Source organism: Saccopteryx bilineata, chromosome 3 (assembly GCF_036850765.1).
Source record: "Saccopteryx bilineata isolate mSacBil1 chromosome 3, mSacBil1_pri_phased_curated, whole genome shotgun sequence".
Taxonomy (NCBI): domain Eukaryota; kingdom Metazoa; phylum Chordata; class Mammalia; order Chiroptera; family Emballonuridae; genus Saccopteryx; species Saccopteryx bilineata.
In genome coordinates, this window is record NC_089492.1 from 317,249,006 (window position 1) to 317,275,386 (window position 26,381).

The following is a 26,381-nucleotide window of genomic DNA, read 5'->3' on the forward strand; positions in this document are numbered from 1 at the left end:
TCTGATTCTAATTTTGTTTAGTTTTTGTTTGATGTAGTCTAAAATTTGATTTTTAAGGCCTGAATTGTGTTTACATACAAAGATTAAAAATGCAGGCTTTCTTTTATATTGAAAAAATAGTTTCATCCATATATTTTTTGCTTTAAAATGAGAAATTATAAGGAGCGCTCATTTAAATTTAAATTGAATAGAATATGGATTCTTAAGACTTGCTAATTTGGTTAATACATTGTAAGGTATATTCAAAGTTTGAAATCAAATAAGAATTTAAGTATTAGGATTAAAGTTATGTGTTATACTTGTGTTTCTGTGTTGAAAATTGTCTTGTTTGTGTGTAAAATATGCTCAAATTTGTAAAACTAAGGAATTAAACAAAATTAAGTCATTTTAAGAATTTATCTCAAGCTGCTTCAGACAGTTAGCTGCTTGTAAGGCAATATCCTGAAAAAGGAGGCACTGAGGAAAGCGGGAATTTAGTTCCTCTGATGCCCTATAATAGACTTAACAATACAAAAGACTTTTAGATATAGAAGTTGATGCATCTCTTATTACTAAGCAACATTAGTTTTCTTTTTAGCCCACTTAGGCAGTAGTCACTAAGCTGCATGGCTTAGGAGAAGTCCCTAACAAAGCTCTAAGATTTCTTTTACAATAGGAAAATAACAAGGGTCATTTGGCCTCTGATAAAGAAAAACATTTATCTTATAAATAATTAAAAGAGCGACTTTTTAAATTACAGTCTAAACTTTCTGACAAGGAGTTTTTTATACTCACTATGACCAAACTTCTGTCAAAGCTCTTAAAGAGTTAAAAACAGCTTGCTCCCAGTATAAAACTAATTGTCTTTATATGAAGGAACTACTATTCTCCTTCATAGACTCTGAATGTTTTATTTCAAAAAATTTAGAAATGTTAGCTTGGACTGTTCTTTCAAAAGCGAGAGTTACAATTTATAACTTAGGAAAATCAAGCTTGTATTCAAGCTAATCAAAATACTAATGCTAACCATCTTATTAATATTACATCTTATTAATATTAACCATCTTATTAATATTATAACTTTTAAAATAGAGAGTTTTCTAATTTACAACAGCAATGTAGGCAAAATATAGGGGTGAGGATTTGTTCTTATTTCCACAGATACGGGAGTAGTAGATACCTTCCAGAAAATTGTAGCCTCGGTATAAGTTGGAAATAGAAAAAGGGAAATTTGACAATTAAATAAACTTACCCAGGAGGCAAAAAATTTTTTTAATTAAGACTAAGACTTCAAAAAACAACATTGACTGTTTCTAGCAATGCTAGCTGTTGTGTCTATAATAATAAGCATAACTAACTATTCTTACTAAGTTTATATTACTTAAATAAGCAATGTTGAATAGTCAGACACTATATCAACATTATGTAAACCAACCTTTAAAAAATTTGTTAAAAATATCCTCAATCTTTAATAATCCATTATATAAATGACATATTAATAGCTTATAAAAATAATGCTGAACTTTCAGTCATCCTTAAAAATGCTTCTGAAACCTTAAGTCAGTGTAGTTTGATTGTAGTTAATGACAAAATTCAAACATCCTGTCCTATTAACATTGTTATGGATTCACAATATGTAGAACATACAATTAAACTTATAAAAACTGTTTATATTTTAAATAATAATTCTAGATTGCACAAATTGTTTCAAGAGTTACAACTTTTATTGAAGGAATGAAATTTGCCTGTCTATATAACTCACATTTGTTCTCATACAGCTTTACCAGGACCTATGTCTACTACAGATAATGAAGTTGATTAATTACTCATTAGATCAATAAAAATAGCTACTAAGTTTTATACAAAGACTCATACAAATAAAAAAGATTTAATGCAAAAATTTAAAATAACCTGGTGAGAAGCTCGGAATATTGTTAGAAACTGTCCTCAGTATAGTATTATAAATGCTCCTCCATTACCGAGAGGAATGAATCCTAGAGGGCAACACAGTAATAACCTGTAGCAAATAGATATTACTCATATTTTTTCTTTTAAAAAACTATCTTATGTATGGTTTTATTAATATTTATTCTTCCTTTTGATAGGCCACACCTTTGCCTAGAGAAAAGGCTAATTGTGTCATTCAACATCTTATTGAAGCTTTTAATGTTATAGGCATTCCTAAAGCAATTAAAACTGACAATAGTTCTGCCTATATATCTACTAAATTTCAACAATTCTTAGCATTTTAGAATATTAAACCTGCTACTAGAATTCCATATAATCCACAAGAAAAAGCAATTATTGAACGCAGTAATTGCACTCTGAAAATTATGTTACTTAAACAAAAGGGGGGAGAAGAAAGGAGATTATTCCCTAGAATTATGTTACACAAAGCTTTATTTACTTTAAATTTCTTAAATACAGGAGAAGATAATTAGACTGCTACAGACATTGGACAAAAAAATAACAGTTCTAAAATTAAAGCAACCAATGCATTTTAATAGTGAGTTGAATCAATAGGTACCTAGTGTATTGCAACATTGGGGAAGAGGGTTTGCTTGTGTCATTGCAGAATCCGGTGAAGTTTATTGGAGTCCTGCTCGCAGAATTAAACTAACAACATAAATAAGGACAATAGATTCTTTCCATATCCACCCATTGCTGAGATGGAAGAAATGAATTTCAAAAGAAGAATCTTAAAGGTACTAGTGCTTGGTATTGAAAAGGCTAAAATACCAAGTTGGGTTCAACTTAAAAAGCTGACCTTTAATGGTAAAAATATGCTACAAGCTACTAGAAAAAAAATGCTACTAACCTGTTTTTAGCAATGATTGCTTTGGTAACAATTCCGGCAAGTAGAGCTGAAAATTTTAGTTATTAGGCATATGTTCCTAATCCTCTATTAAGTAGAGCTATTCATTAGGAAAATAGTGCCTTTCCTAATTTTGTTAATGACTCTAATTGGCTTCTAGGACCTTTAAATGATAGAGGTCCCTTAGCACCTTCGAAAGAAGGCGTAAAATTAGAAAATCATACAACAGAAGTTGAGGAATACCCTATATGTATAGGACATGAGCCACATTGTTTAAACATAGAAGCTCAAGCTTGGCTCTCTATTGTCAAAGATAACAGTAAAGGATATGAAAAAGAAAAAAACCAAATGTTTATTACAAAAATATAGATTTAAAAGTAATACATCTGTACATAAAACATTATAGATTAAAGCCCTCATTGCTAGCTCTGCCCAAGTTAAAGGGCAGGGTGCTGATTTAAGGTGGCATAAGAACAATGGTTTAATTACAGCTGGTGATCAAAGTAATCCTACTATCATATAGCATAGAGGAGGGATGTCACCTCAAGCTCCTCATATAAAATTTAGTCCTATACAATATCATTTGTGGAAAGTAGCCATGGCACTTAAACATATGTCAGTGTAGAAAGGAAAAATCTGGAGAAATTATCCTTCTAATTATATTATGTTAATCTTTAAGAAAAATGAAACACATTTTATATTTGCTTGTGTTAGATTGCTTTATATGTTTATTATAGGTGAAACCAAATAGACAGCTGAAAATTATTCAATAACTTGCAATAAGTGTGCTTTTTATACATGTATTAACTCTTCTATTCTTTTTAATAAAATAGTCAAAGTCTTTACATTTTAAGAACCTAAACAGGAGTCTAGATTCCAGTACAGATGCATCAGATGGGGCAGGGTTCCCCTTCCATGATGCTGTTACAACATCTTATTAAGTCCTTGAAGCGAACCAAGAGACTGGTTGGACTGATCATTGCCATCATTATAAGACTAATAGCTGTAACCACCGCGGCTGCTATATCTGGAGTTACATTACATCAAAGTATTTAGACTGTGGACTTTGTGCAAAAATGGCATGAAGATTCTGAACAACTGTGGACTTCTCAATAATGTATAAATAATAACATTAATACTAAAGTCAATGATTTAGAACAGACTATGATTGTGTTAAGAGATCAAATTGTTAGCCTGCAAAGACAAATTAAGCTAAGATGTGATTAGAATGTAACTACTCTTTGTGTTACCCCTATTTCTTAAAATCATACTTATTTCCACTAGGAAAATGTTAAAAAACATTTGTTAAATCATGATAATGTAACTAAAAAAATCATTAAATTACAAAAACATATTCATGAAGCTTTTCAAAGAAAATTAGAAATTCTAACATGTTAACCTATATTGAAGGGATTAATAGATAATTTATCGCAATTAAATCCTATTGAATATATTAAGGAATTTTGGGGATCCACTGTAGAACTTTTTACAATAGTATTAATTCTATGTTTTCTTTTATATGTAGTCTGTTGACAAATCAAAGCAAGAGAAATAAGGGATGAACAACAGAAGGCTGTGTTTTCTGTAGTGCTTCATAATATTCAGCATAAACAAAAAGTGGGAAATGTAGTGGAATAACCCATTGCATGGCCTTGGATGGGAACACAGCCAACAAGAAATGAATGTTTTGCCAAGAAAGTTGTTTTGTGAGTTGAAGGCGAGTCACTGAAACAAGTCTATGTGACTGAAGGCAGTTGCTTGGCTTTTCTCAGTAAAACATTCTCATAAGATTTCTGTGCTTTCCTTATCCCTTAAGATGAGAGTAATGTTGTGGGTTCCATAGAAGCAATAGCAATTAATGCCTTCTGATATTATGTTGTTACTAAGCTATCTTGCAGGTGCACTCTATGTATCTTTAAGTAAGAGTTACTCTTGATGTTATGCCAATTTCTCAGTAAACAAGCTTTTTGAAGTCTTGTGAATAAAATTAGGACACTGCATGAACTCAGGGCCATTTGCCTGAGCGAGCAGTCTTCCTTGGCTAGTCCTTGATGATTCTGTCTGCTGATCTCTCTCTCTGCGCCCCCGACTCACAACAACAAGGAACCCCTATGATGCGGATGTTATTTCTCTTCATGTTGTCACAGAGCTCTCTTAAAGTTTCCTCAGACTTTTTGAGTCTCCTATTTTTTTTTTCTGCTCTGCTTCCGTGCCTTCATTTATCTTGTCCTCTAACTTGCTGATTCAATCCTCAGCTTCATCCATCTACTTTTAATTCCTTCCATTGTGGTCTTCAGTTCTGATATTGTATTTGTCATTTCTGACTGATTGTTTTTTTATTATTTCAATGTCTTTTTTTATATTTGCTATCTCTTTATTTAGGTGCCCCTAATGGCTATCTATTATTGTTCTAAGGCCTTTGAGCATCCTAACAATCATTATTTTAAACTCTGCATCCAGTAATTTGGTTATATCTGACTCATTCAGGTCCTTTTATGGGAATTTCTCTTGATTCATTTGGGTTGCATTTCTCTGCCTTCACATTTTGTCTGTGTATAAGAAGGTTTTGGCTGCTGGAGTCCAATGGGTATGGCCTCTGTGTTCCCTAGGTGTGGACTGTCTGTAGGCCCGTCACTCCCTCTGCCACTGCTGCCTAGGGCATTTGGATATGGGCATTGCAGGCTTCAGCTCACTGTGACTGTCACTGCAGTTTCTGCCTTTCCTCCATGGGTGGGGCTGTGATTACGTGCCTGGGTCTATAAGCCTCAGAGGTCTTGGCCTTTGCTCTGCCCCCACAGGTGGGGTTATGTCCTGGGCAGGGGAGGGGGCAAGGCTTGGCCCTGAGGGCAGGAGTGAGCACCTTTGCTCAGCTGTGGGTCTCCACCTGTTCTGAGCTTCCACCCCACCCCAGCAGGAGGAGCCAGCCCATGGTTCAGCTGCAAGCCTGGGCTCTGCACTCTGTGGGCTGGGCAGGGCTGTGCACTGTGGTCAGTCGTGGACTTTGCCTGTTCTGGGCTTTTGCCCTACCCCCACAAGAGGAGATGGCTCGTGCATTCTGCTGCAAGCCTGGGTTCCATGGGCAGATGAGGCTGCGAGCCAGCGCTTCTTTGCTCAGCTCAGGTCTCTGCCCCTTCCAGTGCTCCTGCCCTTCTCCCACAGGCAGGATTGCAGATAGGCCTGCAGCTGGGCCTGATCGCTTTTGTTCAAGACTGCACACATGCCGGGGCCTCAGTGGTGGCCAGCCAGCTTCTGCCCTTGCCGACTTCCGTGTCGCGCGACCAGCCCTCCAGCAAGCCCTCAGCCGTGTGGGTGGGGGCACTGCAGCTCAGACCCTAACACTCCATAGTCTAGTCCCAAAAGCTCCTTCCTTCTAAGTGACCCTGCTCTGAGTGTTGCAGGAAAGCTTGTTTGGCTGGTGTCCTGCTTCCCTTTGCTGGTATTGCTGTTTTCAGAGGAAATAATTCATTTCAGATTTGGGGAGTGAATCAGCCCAAGGGTTAGGGTGGCTGTCCCTCAAAGTGTTTCTCCCTGTGCCTCCTAGATTACACTCTCTTCTCACTGCTCCAGTCCTCTCCTCTCTCCCTGTCCCTGGAGCCCTGGGTGGGTGGTTGTGAGAGAGGTTTTCTGCATGGTCCCTTTAAGACGAATCCTGGGTCTGAGAAATCTGTCTCTTTCTCACAAACAGTATCCTGACTTGTTTCGCAGCTAAATACTGTCCGTAAGCCTCTTCTATGCTCTGGGGCTGCAGGCTGGAGCTTTGTTCCTGGGGCTCAAGACATTCCCCTCTCCGCTGAATTCACTTCCCACCACACAAGTCTCTCCGGGCTGCCGTTAGCTCCTGGGAGGTGGGCAGCCCTCTCCGCATTTCTGCTTTTCCTACCAGTCTCAGTGTGGCTTCTTCAGTGTTCCTTGGTTGAAGAGTCCTCTTAGTTTAGTCCCTGCCAGTAATTTCTTATTGAGTACTTCTGATGCCTTGCATAATATATTATTCATGTTATGCTTGTCCTGTGGAATGCTATCTCAATTCCCCAGTTTTTCAGTCCTTCCTATGTTTTAGGACAGTGTTTCCTAACATGGAATATATGTGAGGATCACTGGGGAGTTTTAAAAAATATACAAGCTTCAGTATCACTCCAGACATACTGCATCAGCTTGACCAGGGATGGTTTATAGGCTTATTATGTATGTTGAAAAAGTTCCCTATGTAATTCTCATTTATACTCCTGGCTAAAACCACTGCTTTTAGGCTCAAGTCCTACCTGTGACAGCAGAGGCTCTCCATCCTGGACGCATGTTAAAAATGTCTGGGAAGTTTTGAAAGGGACCCGTGCTTGGGTTCCTCCTCTTACCAATTAAATTGAAACCTATGGGTGAGCACTGAGTATCAATTGTTTTTAAAATTTCCCAGTCATTTTAATGAGAGGCCATATATCCTTTTGGATTTCTGTCTTCTCTTCTGGCATTTATCCCTCTATTTCTTTTTTAAACACACATATTCTTTTTTTCAAAGATTTTATTTATTCATTTTAGAGAGAGAGAGAAAGAGAATGAGGGAGGAGCAGGAAGCATCACCTCCCATATTTGCCTTGACCAGGCAAGCTGGAGTTTCAAACTGACAACCTCAGCATTCCAAGTTGATGCTTTATCCACTGCTCCACCACAGGGCAGGCTCCCTTTTTATTTTTATATTATAATAATTTTTCATGTCTTATCTGTTATCTTAGGATTCATGTTCCCTGAGGTAGGAACTCTGCCTTTCTCATTTCTGTCTCTCTCCTGGGGTTTAACACTGAGCCTTGTAGCACAGCAGTTGCTCCATAAGGATTTCCTGTGTAATAAATTGGTCCTTAGGAAGAATCTCAATCACAGGTAGGTTGTGTTCCAAGTCTCAAACGCACATGTAATGCTCCAGTTCCTAGTCCTCCCCTGGGTCTGAGCTTTTGCTCATGATGACTGGTGTGGGTGACTCCTGTGGGAGGTAACAGATGGAGCGTTGCCCTGTGTTGTATGTTTTCAGGCATAGCATTGGGACTGAGAATTATATGTGTGTATGGGGTAGCGGGGCAGGGATAGGTAAGGAGTCAGATCCAATTAGGATGGAGGAATTATACCAGAGAGTAGTGGTAAAGAGAATAAGGAGTATTAGTGAGGAAGAATTGTGAACTTATCTGGTAGGCCAGGGCAGGCCACAGTAGACCCCTTGAGTAGGAGAGTAAACCAGTTTTTAGGAAGATAATGAGGCAGTGGTCTGCAAGGAACAGTTCAGTAGAGACCAGAGACAAGAAGTCAAGTTGTACCCCCAGTAGAGTTGCTGAGAGCTGGGATTATGTAGGTTTAGGGAGTGAAGGACATGACTGAGAGATGTTCAGAAAGAACCAACAGGCTTGGACGATGTATTGAGTCTGGGAAACAAAAAGCAAGGGCCAAGGAACAGAGATGTCGCTGAGACAAATGAGTGAGCTGTGGGGCCAAGCCAGTGAAAATGGGGAGTGGTTTCAGAAGGCATCTGGATATGAGTGTCCTGAGGTCTGGGAAGCAGTAGGGGCTGGAGACGGAGATGCAGGAGCCGTCTGCAGAGAGGACATGAACTGGGGGAGAGGGTGGTGTGGACGGAGATGGCAGAGTCTGAGGATGCAGTGTGGAGGTGGGCGACAGAAGGAGCACATCCAAGGTGGAAAACATTGTCTGTGGTCTTTGGTGGTGTAAAAGTGAACAACGTGAGGATGGTGAAAAGACCTGTGAATTTGGCCGGGAGACAGATGTCATTTCATGCTGCGTCCAGCGACTTGGGGATAGAGGAGAGATGGTGTCGACGAGGGGACAACAGCACACATTTCAATCACTTGGAAATGAGGGAAGTGAGCTAACAGGCTAATATTTAGAATTAATAAATGAAGGTTATTCAGGTTTGAAGGGCTCTGACCCTATGAGGCAGCAGAGAACAGGAACTGCAGACAATAAGACAGAAGGTGCTAGAGAGACTTCTCCATGACAGAAGCCGTGGAGACAGCTGTGAGGGAAACTCTGTGGCTGCATCTGGGTCACTGGAGCCACCAGTGCGGGAAGTAGTATTTGTCCCTCATAAAGGGGCCGGGAAATTTTCCTTATGAAATTGTCTTTTTCCAAGCAGGTTGCCATGTGGGCTTTTGCTTCTAGATAGACTTGCTTTGTTAGCTCATGTGCCAAGGGATTAGCTACCTCTCTGATCACTGGATCAAATATCTGTAGACTTAGAAATAGGATTTGACACCCTGCTCAGTTATTTCTCTTTCTTCTAACTGTAAAGAAAACACTGTCAAAAGTATAACTAACTGTGAGGCAGCATGTTGATATCTGATGTATAATTTTTATTAGAAATATAGAGCAAGTTTTTAAGGCCAGAAGTGGCCTTAGTCAGGCAAAATTAAATAACACAGACTAGCACAGATGAGGGGGAGTGTATGCAGTCTGTGTCAGGGTGGGAAGAGGGAAGCTTGAAGAGCAGTGAGGAAGAGGCCGCAGGGATTAGTGACAAGCTGGGGTTTAGGAAGGACGAGGAGTTGAGCCAGCCCAGAGAAAAGGGGAAAGCTTCCCTCCCGCAAGCCTGGCGGTTAGCCATTGGCAAAGCGGGATGAGAGGGAAGGCCACCTACCCTCCAGTCTTTCTGATGCACAGAAAGTACACCAGGGCTGCTATCAGAGCTGCCCCGGCCAGGACTCCAATCACGATGCCCGCAATAGCCCCGTCTGAGAGGCCAGGATTTAGTGGTGTTGGATCATCTGTAATGGGTAGAAAAGGGAAGAATGAATGAAGGTGACATTATTTTACAGTGGGGTGCCCTGGGAAACAACTCTGAACACAAACAGTCTTTACTTATTCTCCAAGGAGTACATTTTCTGTGGGAAGGCTGCTGTGAGGTGATTTGCTCACTACATCCTTATGGTTTTTCCTCCCACTGTATTTCTAGGTTGGTGGTCAGACTTGCTGCAATTCCAACCTGGCCTTTCTGCACTCAGATATTTTTGGAGCTTTGGAGGTGGATTGCCATTCTGTAAGTTATAAGTCTTCACCATTTCATGGTTGCATGTGTTTCTGAATACCAGATGTGGCAGGCATGAATACATGCGTCTGAGGTCTACTGTGGTGGGGGCTGAATTGACAGAAGGTGGTGAAAGGACCAACTCCCAGCAAGGGTACAAAACAAACCCAACTCTGTGAGAAACAGTTTTCCTCTGATGGGTGACTGTAGCTCAAGGACTCCCCATCAGCCTTGCAGACACTCAGAGAACTGCTCTGCAACCTAGAACTGTTGTCCCTTCTCCCTTCGCCCGAGTCAGGTCGGCATCACGGGCTGAGGACCTCCTGGGCTCCTGCACTTGCATCCCCCTTTCCTTCAAAGGCATTTTTCTCAATAAATACTGTGTATGTCTAAGGCCACCTTGGCTGCATCTCTGGATGAAAACTAACAAACTAGTCTTGAAACTTTGTGCTCAAGTCTCTTTTTTCCTTTCCCATGTTTAGTCAGTAACCATGTCCTAACATTTTTTTGTTTGTAATGCCCTCCCTGCTATAAAATATAATATAGTTCGCATTGGTCCTGGCTGGTTGGCTCAGTGGTAGAGCATTGGCCTAGTGTGTGGAAGCCCTGGGTTTGATTCCCAGCCAGGGCACACGGAAGAAGCGCCTATCTGCTTCTTCCCCCTTCCCCCTCTCCTTTCTCTCTCTCTCTCATCTCCTTCAGCAGCCTAGGCTTCATTGGAGCAAAGTTAGCCCAGGCACTGAGGATGGCTCCATGGCCTCTGCATCAGGTGCTAGAATGGCTCTGGTTTCAATGGAGTAACACCCCAGATGGGCAGAGCATTGCCCCCTAGCAGGCTTGCCAGGTGGATCCCAGTCAGGCGCATGCAGGAGTCTCTCTCTGCTTCCCTGATTCTCACTTGAGGAAAAAAAATATACAGTTTGCATTTGTTTCTTCTTTTTGATTTCTGTTGCCCTAACTAGTCAACTCAGGTTGATGGTTAATGTTAATATTAGCTTCTGTTATGGCAGGGGTCAGGAACGTATGGCGCACGAGTCAGATGTGGCTCTTTTGAAGGCTGCATCTGGCTAGCAGACAAATCTTTAATAAAAAAATAATAACGTTAAAAATATAAAACATTCTCATGTATTATAATCCATTCATTAACTACCGCTCATGTTCATGGTTGTGGGTGGCTGGAGCCAATCACAGCTGTCCTCCGGGACAACACCAAATTTTTATTGGATAATGCTTAACGTACATGGGTCATTGTATGGCTCTTATGGAATTATATTTTAAAATATGTGGTGTTCATGGATCTCTCAGCCAAAAGGTTTCCCAACCCCTGTGTTATGGAGTACTTACTATGTGCCACCGTCTGTGCCAACTCCTTTACATGTAGTTCATTTGATTCATATAATAACCCTGTCAGATGGACATTATTTCCACTTTATTGATGAAGAATTGAGACTTAAGAGTGGTTAAAAATTTACCCAAAGTCATATGACTAGTAAGAGGTGGAGCTGGGATTTGATGCTAGGACTCCCTGACTTCATAGAGGCCAATGATAATTGTAGTAATGATAGCAGCTAACACTTATGGAACATGTCTGCCATGTGTGGCACTTTGCTAAGGGTTTATTTGTTTTACCTTAAATATTTGAAACAATACCATGATACAGGTACTCTTATTGTAATTTTTATTTGTGGAATATGAGGCTCAGAGAAGTGAAAAATCTTGTGCAAGAAATTTGGAATTATAAATGCTTATTTTAAAAAATAAGGAAGATCTCAAATCAACAACATATCTTTACAACTTAAGGAACTAGAAAAAAAACAACTAACTAAACTCAAATGTAGCAGATGGAAAGTAATAATAAAGATCAGAGTGGAGATAAATAAAATATTTGTGGAGTTAAATAAAATATCCTGGGTTTGATTCCTGGTCAGGGCACACAGGAGAAGCAACCATCTGCTTCTCTTCCCCTCCCTCTCCCTCTCCTCGCCCTCTTCCCCTCCTGCAGCCAGTGGCTCCATTGGTTCGATTGTGACTCAGGGTTCTGAGGATAGCTCTGTTGGTCTGAGCAGGTCAGCCTCACATGCCAAAAATAGCTCGGTACTCGAGCATCAGCCCTAGATGGGGTTGTCGGGTGGATCCCGGTTGGGGAGTATGCTTGAGTCTGCCTCACTATCTCTCCTCCTCTCACCTAAAAAAAATAAAAGAAAAACAGGAAAGAAAAATCAATGAAACCAAAAGTTGGTTCCTCAAAAATGATAGGCAAAATTGACAAACCTTTAACTAGACTAAGAAAAAAAGAAAGAAGATTCACATTCTAAAATCAGAAGTGAAAGTGGGGACATTACTTACCAGTTCTACAGAACCAATAAGAATTATAATTTTTGACTAGGTGGTGGGTGTAGTGATAGAGTGTCATTCTGGGACACTGAGGGCCCAGGTTTGAAACCCCAAGGTCGCTGGCTTAAGCATGGGTTCATTTGGTTTGAGTGTGGGATTATAGATATGACCCTATGGTCACTGACTTGAAGTTGAAGGTTGATAGCAAGAGCACAAGGTCGCTGGCTTGTGTAAGGGGACACTGGCTCAGCTGGAGCCCTCCCCTTCACCCCATCAAGGCACATATGAGAAGAAATCAATGAACAACTAAAGTGCCACAACTATGAGTTGATGCTTCTCATTCTTCCTTCCTGACTGTCTGCCCCTCTTTCTCTCTTTCCTCCTCACCCTCTCTCTTGCTACAAAAAAGAAAAAATAATTATAATGGTACTATGAATAATGGTATGCTAACAAATTGGATCACTTAGATGAAATGGACAGATTCCTAGAAGCACAAAACCTACGAAGATGGAATCACAAAGAAATAAAAAATATGATTAGATCTGTAAGAAGTAGGAAGAATGAATCAGTATAAGCATTTGACAAAATTCAACATCCTTTCATGATAAAAAACACTCAAATGAGGAATAGAAGGAAACTACCTCTATACAATACAGGACATTTATAAAAACTCCACAGCTAACATCATTCTCAGTGGTGAAAAATGAAAAGTTTTTTCCCTAAGATAAGGCACAAGACAAAAATGCTTGCTTTTGATATTTCTATTCAAAACGGTATTGAAAGTCCTAGCCAGTAATTAGGCAAGAAAAAGAAATAAAAGTCATCCAAATTGGAAAGGAAAATGCAAAATTATCTCTGTCTGATTATGATATGACCTTATATATAGAAAAACTGCAAAAATCCCACAAAGACTGTTTCAACTAATAAATTCAGCAAAGTTGCAGGATACTAAATGAACATGTAAACATCAGTTGTGTTTCTATATATGAACAATTCAGAAAGAAAATTAAGAAAATTCCATTTACAATAGCATCAAAAATGATAAAATACTTAGGAGTTAAGTTAACCAAGGAGGTGAAAAACTTACCTATTGAACAACTACAAAAAACACTGCTGAAAAAAATTAGATATAAATAACTGGGAAGACATTCTGTGCTCAGGGACTGGAAGATTTACTGCTGCTGAGATGACAGCACTGCCCAGAGTGACCTGCAGACCCAGTGCGATCCCTAACAACATCCCTTTGAAAAGTCTGAAGCAAAAGTAAAAAAATCTATCCTTCAATTCATATGGAATTTCAGAAGACCACAAATAGCCAAAACAAACAAAAAAGAAGAACAAAGTAAAATGATTCACACTTTCTGATTTCAAAATTTACTATAAAGTTATGGTAATAAAAACAGTGTGGTTCTAGCATAAAGACAGACATACAGACCAATGGAATAGAAAGCCCAGAAATAAGCTCTTGCATATATGGTCCCCCTCTCTTTTCCTCTTCTGCACTGCAGCCATGGCTGGATTGGTTGAGCAAAGTTGGCCCCGGGCACTGAGGATCGCTCCATGGCCTTGCCTCAGGTGCTAAAATTGCTCAGTTGGCGAACAATGGTGCAGCGGCCCAGATGGGCAGAGCATCAACTGGTAGGGGGCTTACCGGGTGAATCCCAGTCAGGGTGTATGCGGGGGTCTGTCTCCGCCTCCCCACTTCTCACTTAAAAAAAATGAAAAAAATCCTAGGTCTATTGGCTCAGTGGTAGAGTATCAGCCTGGCATGTGGAAGTCCTGGGTTCGATTCCTGGTCAGGGCACACAGGGAAGCACCCATCTGCTTCTCCACCCTTCCCCCTCTCCTTCCACTCTCTCTCACTCTTCCCTTCCTGCAGCCAAGACTCCATTGGAGAAAAGTTGGCCCAGGCACTGAGGACAGCTCCATAGCCTCCACCCTGGTTGCTAGAATGGCTCCGGCTGCAACGGAGCAACACCCCAGATGGGCAGAGCATCGTTCCCTGGTGGGCATGCCAGGTGGATCATTGAATCCTGGTTGGGCACATGTGGGAGTCTGTCTGACTGCCTTCCCTCTTCTAACTTTGGAAAATAACAAACAAACACCCCCCCACAAAAGCCCACAAAAGAAATGGTACTATGAAAACTGAATATCCATCAAAAGAATAAAATTGACCCCTTACTTAACACCATATACAAAAAAATTAACTCAATGGGTCAAAGGTGTAAATGTGAGAGCTAAACCTAAAAAACTCTTAGGAGAGAACATAGGGTGAAAGCTTTCTGACATTGGGTTTGGCAATGATTTCTCAGATAGGCAACCAAAGGCATAGGCAACAAAAAAAAATAGATAAATTGAACTTTATCAAAATTAAAAACCTTTGTGCATCAAGGACACTGTCACCAAATGAAAAAGCAACATACAGAATGGGAGAAAATATTTGAAAATCATATATCTGATTAAGAATTAATATTTAGAATATAAAAATAACTATTCAACAACAATTAAAAACAATTAAAAATTGCCAGAGAAACTGAATAAATATTTTTTCAAAGAAGATATACAAATGGACAATAAGGATATAAAAAGATGCTTGGCATCATTAATTATTAGGGAAATGCAAATCAAAACCACAGTGAGATACCACCTCACACCCATTAAGATGACTATTACTAAAACCAAAACAAAACAAACAAATAAAAAAAAACCCCAGAAAACAATGTGTTGGAAAGAATGGGAAAAAATTGGAACTTCTATGCTTTGTTGGCCAGAATATAAAGTGGTGGCCACTGTGGGAAATGATATGGCAGTTTTTTTCTTTTCTTTGAGAAGTGGTAGCGGGAGAGAGAGAAAGAGGTGGGGGAAACATAAATACATTCCTGTATGTGCCTTGATTGGGGATTGAACCAGCAACCTCTGCACCTCCGGACAACGCTCCAACCAATCGAGCAGTCTGGTCAGGGCTGGTATGGCAATTCATCAAAAAATTGAACAAAGGACTATAGTTTGATCAGCAATTCTACTTCTGGGTATATACTCAAAAGAATTGAAAGCAGGGATTTGAACAGATATTTGTGCACCCTTCCTTGTTTATAGCAGCATTATTCACAATAGGCAAAAGAACTTTAAGGGCAGGTGAAGATAAATGAAATGTGTTGGATACATAAAGGGAATATTACTCAGCCTTCAAAGGGAGTGAAACTGTGATACATGCTACAACATGAATGAATCTTGAAGACATTAAGCCACACACAAAAGGGCAAATATCATGTGATTCCACTGATACAAAGTATCTAGAATAGTCATATTCAAAAAGTTTTCAGTGGATAGCAGTAATGATTGCACAATGTGAATGTACTTAATGCCACTGAGCTGTACACTTGAAAATGGTAAATCTTCTCTGGCCAGTTGGCTCAGTGGTAGAGCATTGCCCCAGTGTGCGGATTTCCTGGTTTCGATTCTCAGGGCATACAGGAGAAGCACCCCACCTGCTTCTTTACCCCTCTCCCTCTTGGTTCTCTCTTTTTCTTTCCTGCAGCCATGGCTTGATAGGAACAGGTTGGCCCTGAGCATTTAGGATGGTTTCATGACCTCCACCTAAGGCATTAAGAAGGGCTCAGTTGCTGAGCAACAAAGCAACGCCCCAGATTGGCAGAGCATTGCCCACTAGTGGGCTTGCCTGGGGGATCCTGCTCAGGGTGCATATGGGAGTCTGTCTCTGCCTCCCCTCCTCTCACTAAATTAAAAAAAGAAAAAGTAAATCTAGCCATGGCTGGTGGCTCAGTGGATAGAGTGTTGGTCAGGTATATGGCTGTCCTGGGTTCGATTCCCTGTCAGAGCACACAGGAGGAGACCATCTGCTTCTCTCCCCCTTTTCTGCTTGTTCTCCTCCTATAGCCAGTAGCTCAACTGGTTTGAGTGTGGCCCTGGGTGCTGAGGATAGCTCAGTTGGTCTGAGAGCAGCAGACCCACGCACTAAAAATAGCTCAGTACTCGAGCATCCGCCTCAGATGGGGGTTGCCAGGTGGGTCTCAGTTGGGGCACATGTCTCACTGTCTCTCTTCCTCTCACTTAAAAAAAAAAGGTAAATCTTATATATATTCTAACACATTCAAAATGGAAACAGAAACAACAACAAAAAGACAGTAATACCAGACTCAGGATCAGAAATTCACTATATTTGGTTCAGAGACTGAACTCCTAACTACTTGGCCCTTCTGTTTACTGTAATGCTCTCCTGATTGACATTCTGCCCCCTGTGATGTCTGTCCATTTCGCACAACACTGGTAGAGCAATCCTCCCAGGAAGGTGTAGGATGGAACAAGGGGTCACTTACAAAGCACGCCCAGCCTGAAGGGGTCACTTTTGCTGGAACTGACGGGGTTGGAGACCTCACACTGATAATCCCCAGCATCCTCCCTCCTGACGGGGTCGATGGTGAGGGTGCTGTTGCCTTGGGACAGCTTCATCCTCTCTGTGAGCCGCAGACTCTGGTTATTGAAGATCCACCCGATGGAGATCTCCGTGTCATTTGTGAGACAGGCGAGGACCACAGTGTCCTTATGCTCTGTGACTGTGTTGTTTCTGGCTTGGATGGAGGGCTTCCCCACAGGCTCTGTGGAGACACAGAGGAGGTGACTGACCGAGACGGCTCCTTCCTCAGAGATCTCAGCCACTCACAGTTCCAGCGAGCGCTGTAGTGGTCACCAGAAGATGACCCTCACCTCTTCAGGACAAGTATCTCTGTTCAGGTGACAATCTATAACGATAGAACCATATCTCCCCCTCTTACCTCTAGGTTACCTCAGGATGACCCCTGACCTGTCTCTCTGGGCATCTGGAGTATTAGCATCGGAACCTCCTCTCAGCCCACATGTACAGCATCCTCATCACCTGGTGGAATTTTTTTACCCATTGACTTTTGTGTGATTCTTTCCTAGAGCTTCCTGCGAATTTCTAGAAAGTCAGACCCCTCTCTTGGTTGTTGGCCATACATAGAGATGGGAAGGCATTTCCCTTTTGTTAGATAATTTATTAGAGAATGAGAACAACCCAAACAGCACTTTAGGAACTGGAGAAGTTCCAATATAAAGAATTTTTAAATCTGAGTAGGACTTTCACTTCCTGGCCTGTGGATTGAGTATCACAGAGAAGAAAGGAAGTCACTGAAGAGTAGTTATGATTTTAACAAAACGCCGGTAATCTTAGCCTTCTCCATAAACTAGAAATTCGTGACACTGCTCCTTCTGTCCCGTAAAAGGGACTTCATGGATGAATCTATCTATCTGTCAAGTGTGCACAGTGGTGCGATTCAAATAATTTAACAACTAGGTTCTCTGCCCTAATGAACGTTTTAAGTATAAAAAAGGATATACCAAAAGGTAGTTTATTATTTCATGCATTAAATACTTGAATAAGAACAATAAAAGAGGAACAAAAAACTAGATTTGTTATAAGAGTTTTAAAATATAAGGTCTACCGGAAAGTTCTATCTGTTTCTATGACAATGTTTCAACACGTAAGCACATGTTTATTTGGCGCATGTGTGCCTCTCTATTTTTATCACTTAATGTATACATACTGACGTAGCAAATTAACTAAAACAAAGTTGATTCACATTAGTCTTGTGTGTGAAGCGATAGTGTACACATGGCTACTGATAAAGTTCATTTACACCACTGTAATTTTTACAAATTTCAACAAGGAAGAAATGCTACAGAAGCATGTCTGTCGCATCCACCATATTCCCCGGACTTAGCACCCTCCGATTATCACTTGTTTTTGTCCTTACAAAATTTTTTGAAGGGCAAAAAATTAAAAAATGAGGAAGATATCAAACAAGCACTGGTTCAATTTTTCACATCAAAAGATAAAACATTTTTCAAAAATGGGATATACAAATTGCCATCACACTGGCAAGAAATCATTAATAATAATGGCAATTATATTATTTAATATAGTTTATTGACAATAAGAAAAATTTGTATTTTGTTTAATTCCAAAAACGGACAAAACTTTCTGGTAGACCTTATATTAATGAAAAAATATTAAATAATACCTGACAAAAAACAGTAAAGTTGTTATTTAAGATATTTCCATATTATATCCTCACTTCCTTCCAAAGTAACAAATGTGAGGGAATTAAAATGTACTATTTTATCAAAGGTATAATGAGTTTTATGAAATGAATAATAAATATTAGAAGCATAGTTCTGTCATTTTTTTTCACCTATGGACAGAATGGACATTACTACAGGTGCTTAGAATATGCTGTTGGGCAGGTGAACATTAAAAAAGAGAAAGGAATGTAAATTTGTGATTTCCACATTGGGGGGCTGCCCAGGCGCCCACCTTAGAGAGAACACTGATTATAAGTGCCATTTTAACAACCAGTTAGCCAAATTCAACAAAAAATTAGGAATCAGTTCTGCTGAACCGGTGTGAGCCGGCTGAATCCCACCACAGAGTGTGCACCATCGCTCACCGCTCTCTGGAATATCGGACACGCTGGTGACGCACAGCGTTATGCAGCTGGAGGCTTCAGAGCCAGGACCCAGCTCAGAAGAGAAGCCCTGTGGTTTGCTCTCTTCCCATCTCTGTGCAGCCTGGTCTGAGGAGGCTCTCGTGTCAGTGGTGGCCAGATTAAGGACAGGCCACCCGTGCAACTACTCTATGGGCCCCTGTCCCAGCACAGATGGCAGCAGAGCAGAGTCAGTGACCGGGTGAGCCTGGAGCAGAGCAGACAGCAGGGTCTGTCCTGCTCACCCCACCTCCGGGGTGCTTTCATCCTCTTGTTTGGGAAAAAAGAAGGGAGTTTGATTCAAAGCCTTGCATGTTCCTGTAGCACATGGAGTAGGTAACAGAAAAGAGATGACAGATGAAATGTGTTAGTGACAGAAGCAACTTGGCCTTGAGGGTGTTTGTTTCTTCTGCTCTGTGAAGACCCCTCCACCACATGGGGCTCTCTGTGGCTGAGAGACCCCTTCCTTGCTTTCCAAGTCTGGGCCCCAGCTCTGTGGTTAGAAACCAGGAGAGCAAGGGGAGGAGTCTACAGAGATGCAGTGAGGGGTTCAGGGGGAGAATTTGTGATTTCCTTGTGTCTGAGGCCAGAGGATGGGAGATAACGTCTAGGGTGTTTTTTGAAAACCAGGCAGACCTCCACCCCAGAGCTTGGAGCCGATGGTCCAGGAGGCCCTTACCAGAGACGGTGATATTCTTGATGGTGGTCCTATTGAGGCGAGTGACAAAGTTATGGGCGAGGCAGGTATAGGATCCACTATCATTCACAATGAGGTTAGGGATAAAGAGCTCCTGTGTGGATTGCTGGGGCCTCCCATTGATAAACCAGGAATACTGTGGGGGCGGGTTAGAGGCTGCGTGGCAGGAGAGGCTGAGGTTTGCTCCCGGTAGGTAATGGGAGTCTGAGGGGGAAATGGTGGGGGTGTCCGGGCCATCTGGATCAAACAGAACAAAACCACACGTGATATCATCAGAGGTAGGGGGAGACTCCCTGTCTGTGTAAGTGCTACACTGTCTCTCTGAGCTAGGTCTCAGCCTTGCCTTAAAAAGTCTCAACCAGCCTGGCCTGTGGTGGCGCAGTGGATAGAGCATCATCCTGAAGTGTTGGGGTCCCTGGTTCGAGGCCCTGGGCTTGCCCGGTCAAGGCACATGTGGCACGTAATCAATGAACAACTCAAGTGAAGCAGCAGGAATTGATGTTTCTTGCCCCCCCCCCCAAATCAATGAATAAAGTCTTAAAAAAAGTCCCAATGATCGCCCTCTGTGTTCACTGAACCTGAATCTGAGACATAAACCTGTGTGTCCTAACCCTGAGCCCTGCCTGGATTTGCCTGGGACAGAGGCGTGGCCACCCTGGGTGTTCGGAGTGAGGGTCCATTAAGTTACCCCTGAGAGGGACGAATGTGGCCTGGCCTTGGGAGTGTGGATTTGGGCATCAGCTTGGGCCAGGTAAGGACAGTTACTCACAGAGAACATTCAGGTAGAATGGGTCACTGCGGCTGACACTCACTGGGTTCCGGGTTTCACACTCATAGAGTCCCGTGTCACTCCTTGTGACATGAAGTAAAGTGAGAGTCCTGTTGTCCTCGGACAGCTCCAGCCTGGTGCTGTCCGGCAGACTCTGACTGTTGATCAGCCACAGGTAGGTGGCGTCTTGAGTATGAGGTTCACACGTTAGCACGACAGGGTCCTTGTGCTCCTCGGGGCTGGAGCTGTTGCTTGTGATGCTGGCTGTGGGTAACTTCACTGTGCAGATAACAGAGAGAACATTGCTCTGTGTGGTGCCTTTGTTCCTCCAAAGGCTCCTTCAACCAGAGTTGGCACCTCTCACCTCTCAGTTAACTTGAGTCCTTAGGTCTGTGTATCTCAAGACAAACAAACGCATGAGGGTCTGAGCGCTCAGAGCCCTTAAACCTGCCAGCCCTACGTCCAGGGGAAAGCATTGACTTTCTCGGGTGACAATGAAGTATCTGGGGTTGTTCTTTTTTTATTTAATTTTTTTGAAGTTGGAAAGAGGAATACAGTCAGACGGATTCTCGCATGCGCCCAACCGGGATCCACCCGGCATGCCCACCAGGGGGCGATGCTCTGCCCATCTGGGGCGTTGCTCTGTTGCAACGAGAGACATTCTAGCACCTGAGGCAGAGGCCATGGAGCCATCCTTAGTGCCCAGGCCAACTTTGTTCCAATGGAGCCTCAGCTGCAGGAGGGGAAGAGAGAGACAGAGAGGAAGGAGAGAGGGAGGGGTGGAGAAGCAGATGGGCGCTTCTCCTGTGTGCCCTGGCTGGGAATCGAACCTGGGACTCCTGCATGCCAGGCCGACGCTCTACCACTTAGTCAACTGGCCAAGGCCAAAGTATTAGGGTTTGATTAGGCAAAAACATAGGACCGGGATCAGAGTGCACTCGGCATCGGTCCTGGTTCTTCTCATACTGTCTGACTGTCTGAGCGACCTCCGGATCTCACCTGGAATGCGCAGGGCTGAGTCCCTTCGAGTACACGAACCTAGTCTGCCTGGGCAAGGTGTGTTTGCCCTGAGGCCTCACATTCCTGGGTCATCCCCAGGAGTCCTCACATCCCGAGGAGACCAGCAGTGCGGCCTGGAACTGGGGTTTGAGCAGGAACAACATGGGGGGCGGGGCCAGAAGTAAGTGTAGCGGTCAGTCAGTTCTCAGGCTGCAGGGCCACGAGGTAGGGCGGTCTGCCCAGGAGCTCCCTGGTGACTGGCGTGAGACAGTGACCCCAGGAAGGCGGGAGTGGAGTTCAGGAATGACTCGGAAAAGAGAGAGGGTGGCGGGAGCTCGCTGGCTTTGGCATCAGAGCCGTGCTCTCTGCCCTTGACCTTTCATGTCTTGGCTCCCACCGCAGAGGGCAGGGACCCTCCTCAAATACTCAGACAACAGCAGGTGCAGAAGGGTGACATGGATAAAGTGTGGGAACTTGAACATGCTGAAAACATGACCCTCATGGACTGTTTGTGTTTGGCAATTATGAGATAGAAACTTGAGTTAAATTGTAAAAGAACATACAAAAATCATTATAGTGCCCCAAATATCTAAGACCAGTTTTTGGAGGAATCTCTGTCTAGAGACCCCTGAAGGGCATAGACCAAGTTCTGTAGTCCAACCAGGGTCACACTGTGACCGAAGGGAGATGCCACTGCGGGTGTGAAATAGTGACTCCCTGGGGGGAGAGGATGTGAGTCCTGCTAAGAGGATGGAAGGGACTGGAAGGGAAGTATAGGTGTGTCTGTTGTAGAAAGGGAGGAATGATAGTAAATGGGTTGAAAAGATGTGGTACGTTAGTAAATTTAGGAAGAAGGTCCCTGTTACCAGTTTCTCTGGACAATCAGGCAAATGAGGAGCCCTGCACAGGCATGTGGCATGTGTTCTTCTTTTTCTTCCTAATTCAGGAAACAGAACAGAGGTTGACCAAACTCATTCAAACTGGGCAGCATCTAAGAGAAGGGACAGGGCTGGTGGATCTCACTGTCTGAGTGGATCCTGCTCTATGGTGAAATTGTCATCGTGAGGACACTTGTGTGTGAACTAGGCAGTACGCCTGTCAGATTGTACACAGTCACCATCTCATATTGGGAAGATTTTGGGGGCTAATGAGAGGAATGAGAGCTTCACACCAGGACAAAGATGTGAGTCACAATACAGGGGTGAAGTGAGCCTTGTGCTTTTGGGGACCGAGACCTGACTCTTCTGCCTTTGCCTCCCTGGTTGAGTCATACAGAGAGTGGATCAATGGTTTACATGTCCCTGTCACGTGGCCTGTTCCTCTTATTGGCCTCACAGAGGGAAGGAGCCCTGGATGGGGACACAGTGGAAGCTCTTTCTTCTGGTGACCTGGGAAACTGGCTCATCATGGAGCCAGGGGCTGTAGCAACAACTGATTTCTGTGTCCTTTCCTATTGCCCAGGAGGGTGGGATTGGATGCAGGTGTTAGTGTCAGAATCTGGGGAGACTGCAGGGTGGAGGAAGCAGAACAGAGCAGGACAGTGTGGCAGGAGTGAAGGAGGCAGATGAGGGCTATGGGAAGAACAGAGAGCCAGGGTGGAGGAAGCAGAACAGAGCAGGACAGTGTGGCAGGAATGAAGGAGGCAGATGAGGGCTATGGGAAGAACAGCTCGTCCGTGGTGAGCAGTCAGGGTTACAGGTGACTTCAAGGACCCCACAGATCAAAAGAGCATGGCTGCCCCAGGGCAGAAGCGGTGCAGCCTGGAAAACCCTCCCACAGCCAAACAGCCCCACAGTCACCATGGGACTTGGTTCCTGGAGGGGCATTAGGGGTCGGTGGTCATAGGAATGAATCATGGGTCTCAGCCCCTAGAGGGACAGGGAACAGGCCTGGCAAAAACCTCCTAGGACCCTACATCCATGTTCTAGTCTTTGTAGAGATTATGAATCACTCATTTATTCATTTACCATCATCTTTCCTTCTTCATGAAAAGCAACTGAGTGTCTGTCTCATGTTGTCCCTGAGCTGGTTGCAGGTGGAGAGTGGGGAGTGAGAAGCAAAGTCCTTTCCTTTCTGTCCTGTGGGAGTGACACCCAGACATCAGGAAATAAAGAAGAGATTCAAGTCCAAGGCAGGGAGGTGTGGATCGGCCCCCTGAGCAAGAGGTCTGGGCCTTTCCAGCACCGAGTCTGATTGTTCCTGCAGGAAATTTGGTTCTGGAGTAAAAACAGATCAATTCTCCATTTGCTTTCATTCCCCAGGCCAGAATCTCTCCCTGTGAGCTGGGGACAGCTAAGAGAGGATTTGAACCAACAGCTGGTTTCAGGGTCTACACATGCACAGCCAGGCCCCTGGCTGGGAGGAGAGGAGGAGCTACGACTGCAGGACAACCTGGCCATGACTCAGGCTGGCGAGTCACAGTCTGTGTGACTGACTGGGAGTGTATCCTACGTAACTGGGTTTCCCCTGCAGAAAACAGGATGAATGGTAAATGGTCTCAGGCTGGCTATGTTGCCTGTGAATGAACCTTAAATGTTTTGTAATTTTCTGACCTAAAGCTTGGAATAGAGAAGCTGCCCAAGTGAACAGCATCTGTAATTATTTGCGTCCATGAGAGACAACGTCCTGGCCTGATTCCTTGTGGATGAGGAGCTTTGAGGAGCATCTCCCTGTCCCTCCCTGGGGACGCTGACCTGCCTCTGTGGTCTCCTATGGCCCCCAGGGCAGTTGGCTAATGGCCCGGAAACTCGGTCTACATGTGTTCCCCATATATAGACTCAGGTGAAAGACCGGGCCCCATCCCTGCCCAGATGTGGGTCATGGGCTGAGCCCTGGCTGGTGACCAACAGCTTAGGAGTCTTGGGACTCAGGCACCTGGGAAATTATTGGTCCTTGTCAGCCCTTTCCACAGATCAAACCCAAGCTGACACAGGCTCCCCAGGGTCCCTGGAGTCAGGAGCCCTGGGACAGGGGTCTGAGAATGACTGCCCCTCTGAGATCTGTGAGGATCCTAGGGGACCCCACAGGTCAGGCCCTGACCAAGCCCTGCAGCAGGGGTCCCCAAACTTTTTACACAAGGGGCCAGTTCACTGTCCCTCAGATGGTTGGAGGGCCGCCACATACAGTGCTCCTCTCACTAACCACCAATGACAGAGGTGCCCTTTCTGGAAGTGCGGAGGGGGGCCAGATAAATGGCCTCAGGGAGCCACATGCGGCCCACGGGCCGTAGTTTGGGGATGCCTGCCCTGCAGGGTCTTTCTCAGAGTCATGGTCATGGGGAGGGACCCAGGGTGTGGATGAGCCTGGTCTCCCTCTGCTGAGTTACTCCCGTCAGGATGGCCCTTCTCTCTGCGGTGAATGTCTGCAGGGGTGGAACCCAGGAAGGGGACTCTGATCTTAGGAAGTTTGTCTCCACTGTGTGTGTCCTGCACTAAATGCCCAAACCCAACCTGAGCCGTGATGCAGAGCGGTGGAGGCAGAGCCCAAGGCTGTCTGTCCTGTGTGTGGAGTAGAATTCTCCCCACCCAACACCCAGGGGTCAGAGAGCAATCACTCACGGTAAACACGGAGCTGTCCAGTTCCGTCTTCACTCAGAAAATTTTGCTTTATGGCATTTAGGGTGTAGTATCCTGTGTCCTTCAGGGTGACATTCTGGAGCAGCAGGGATCCATTGGGGTATATTGTCTCTCGGCCGCTGTATGCAGGCCCTGGGGTACTTTCTGCAGTGGCTACTGCATACGATGCAATCAAATGGTTGCTGTCCACAACTTCCCCTTTGTACCAGGAATAGCCTATAAAATTCTCAGTCTTATTGTGGACAAGGAGAAGCACGTCCTCCCCTTCGGCCACATTGGATGGCACTGATTCAACAGTGAGTCTGGCAGTGGTGGGCGGGCTCCAAAAGGTTAAAAGTGACACTAGTAGTAAAGAGAAATTGATCAATGTTTGGATCTATGCTTTGGGATGGGAAAATGAGACCCTGGGTCCTGAGCAAGTCTCTCATCTCTCAGACTTGGTGTGTGTGTGTGCGTGTGTGAGTTTGAGTGTGAGTGTGTCTCCTATGGTGAAAGTGAGCAGCATGGCCAGCACTACTTTAGCACCTCTGAATCTGCTGTTCCTTCTGTTTTGAAACCTATTCCCCAGGTGTCACCCAGCTCACCCCCTCACGGCCCTCAGACCCCTGCTGATACTCAGGGACATCTTGGGAGACACCTTGGCTAACCACCTCCCTTAAAGTTCCTCTGTCTTCAGTTTCTGACTGCCCCTGCTCTGTTCCCTCTATGACACTGGTGGGTACCTGACCTCACATCTAGATCTTTCCTTGTCCTCTCCTCCCCGTAGAACAGGAGCTCCATGTGGGAGGGGCTTGTCTGCTCCTGTTGTCGTGCAGGGCCCACAGCAGGCTGCACACACCTGTGGGTGAATGAGTGTGCCAGGGCCCGGCACCTCCTGCCCATTTCTGAGGTTGGTGGTAAGGACAGTGTTTAGCGCCTCTGCTTAAGTCTTTCTTGTGTTGCCCTGACATAAATTGTTATTATCATCAGTTTTCAGAAATTACTTTCCAGTAATGAATAACTTGTAAAATTTACTATAATTGAGGTTTTCCTGCTCCTCACCACTTCTAGATCATGAGATTTTCCTGTAGCTGCGCCCTCTCCCCTGTCCTTCTCTGCTCTCATGTCCTCTCCCCAGGTCCAAACAGCAGCCCTCCCCCTCAGAGCGCTGTCCTCCCCAGGACACCCCAGGCAGTCACTGTCTCCTGTCCTCCCCTAGGGACTGTCCCCTCCTTACCGGCCAGCAGGACCCGCTGCCAGGGGCCGCGCCCTCTGCTGGTAGGGGCTGAGGGGGACTCCATGGTGACTGCTGCCTGCTCTGACCCCACCTCTGCGAGAAGAGCTTGGATTCCAGAAATGCTCACAGGCACCGCTCTGCTGAGGTGAGATCTGCTGTCCTTTTCCAGGTGTGGTAAGGGCTCAAGTCAAGAGCACTTCCCCAGTCACGTGGGCTAGGGGCGGGGTTTGTGCTGATAACCTGCCCTTTCCCTTCTCCTTCCTCTTTCCTATTCTCTCCATCCCTGTTACCTTCCTTCTAGATTTCAGACCGTGGGAACTGCTGAGTGTCCGTGGCATTCCCCACAGCTCCACGGTGGGTGCACAGTAGCATCCCCCTTAAGCCTCCCTTATCACTCCTGGCTTTTTCTATCAGAGCAGGAGCTCTGGAGCGACAACAGGAACTCTTGTCACAGGGGT

At 44.1% G+C, this 26,381-nt stretch overlaps 1 protein-coding gene across 3 annotated transcripts in view; it reads right to left on the bottom strand.

The window, feature by feature from the left end:
• The window catches only part of CEACAM1 (CEA cell adhesion molecule 1), a 118,186-nt gene extending 92,066 nt beyond the window's left edge, over positions 1–26,120 (bottom strand). The window contains exons 1-7 of one of the 3 annotated variants that reach the window (XM_066271984.1): positions 25,924–26,120; positions 24,690–25,049; positions 20,134–20,412; positions 19,347–19,601; positions 16,484–16,762; positions 9,426–9,552; positions 7,329–7,763 (exon numbers count right to left, since the gene is read on the bottom strand). In XM_066271984.1, coding sequence (XP_066128081.1) covers positions 7,739–7,763; positions 9,426–9,552; positions 16,484–16,762; positions 19,347–19,601; positions 20,134–20,412; positions 24,690–25,049; positions 25,924–25,987 — 1,389 coding nt within the window. In that variant the 5' untranslated portion in view covers positions 25,988–26,120 and the 3' untranslated portion in view covers positions 7,329–7,738. Of the gene's footprint in view, positions 1–7,328; positions 7,764–9,425; positions 9,553–11,481; positions 11,998–16,483; positions 16,763–19,346; positions 19,602–20,133; positions 20,413–24,689; positions 25,050–25,923 lie in introns of those variants that run through there. The other 2 variants (XM_066271988.1, XM_066271983.1) reach the window with 2 other exon arrangements.
• Between the last annotated feature and the right edge of the window lie 261 nt (positions 26,121–26,381).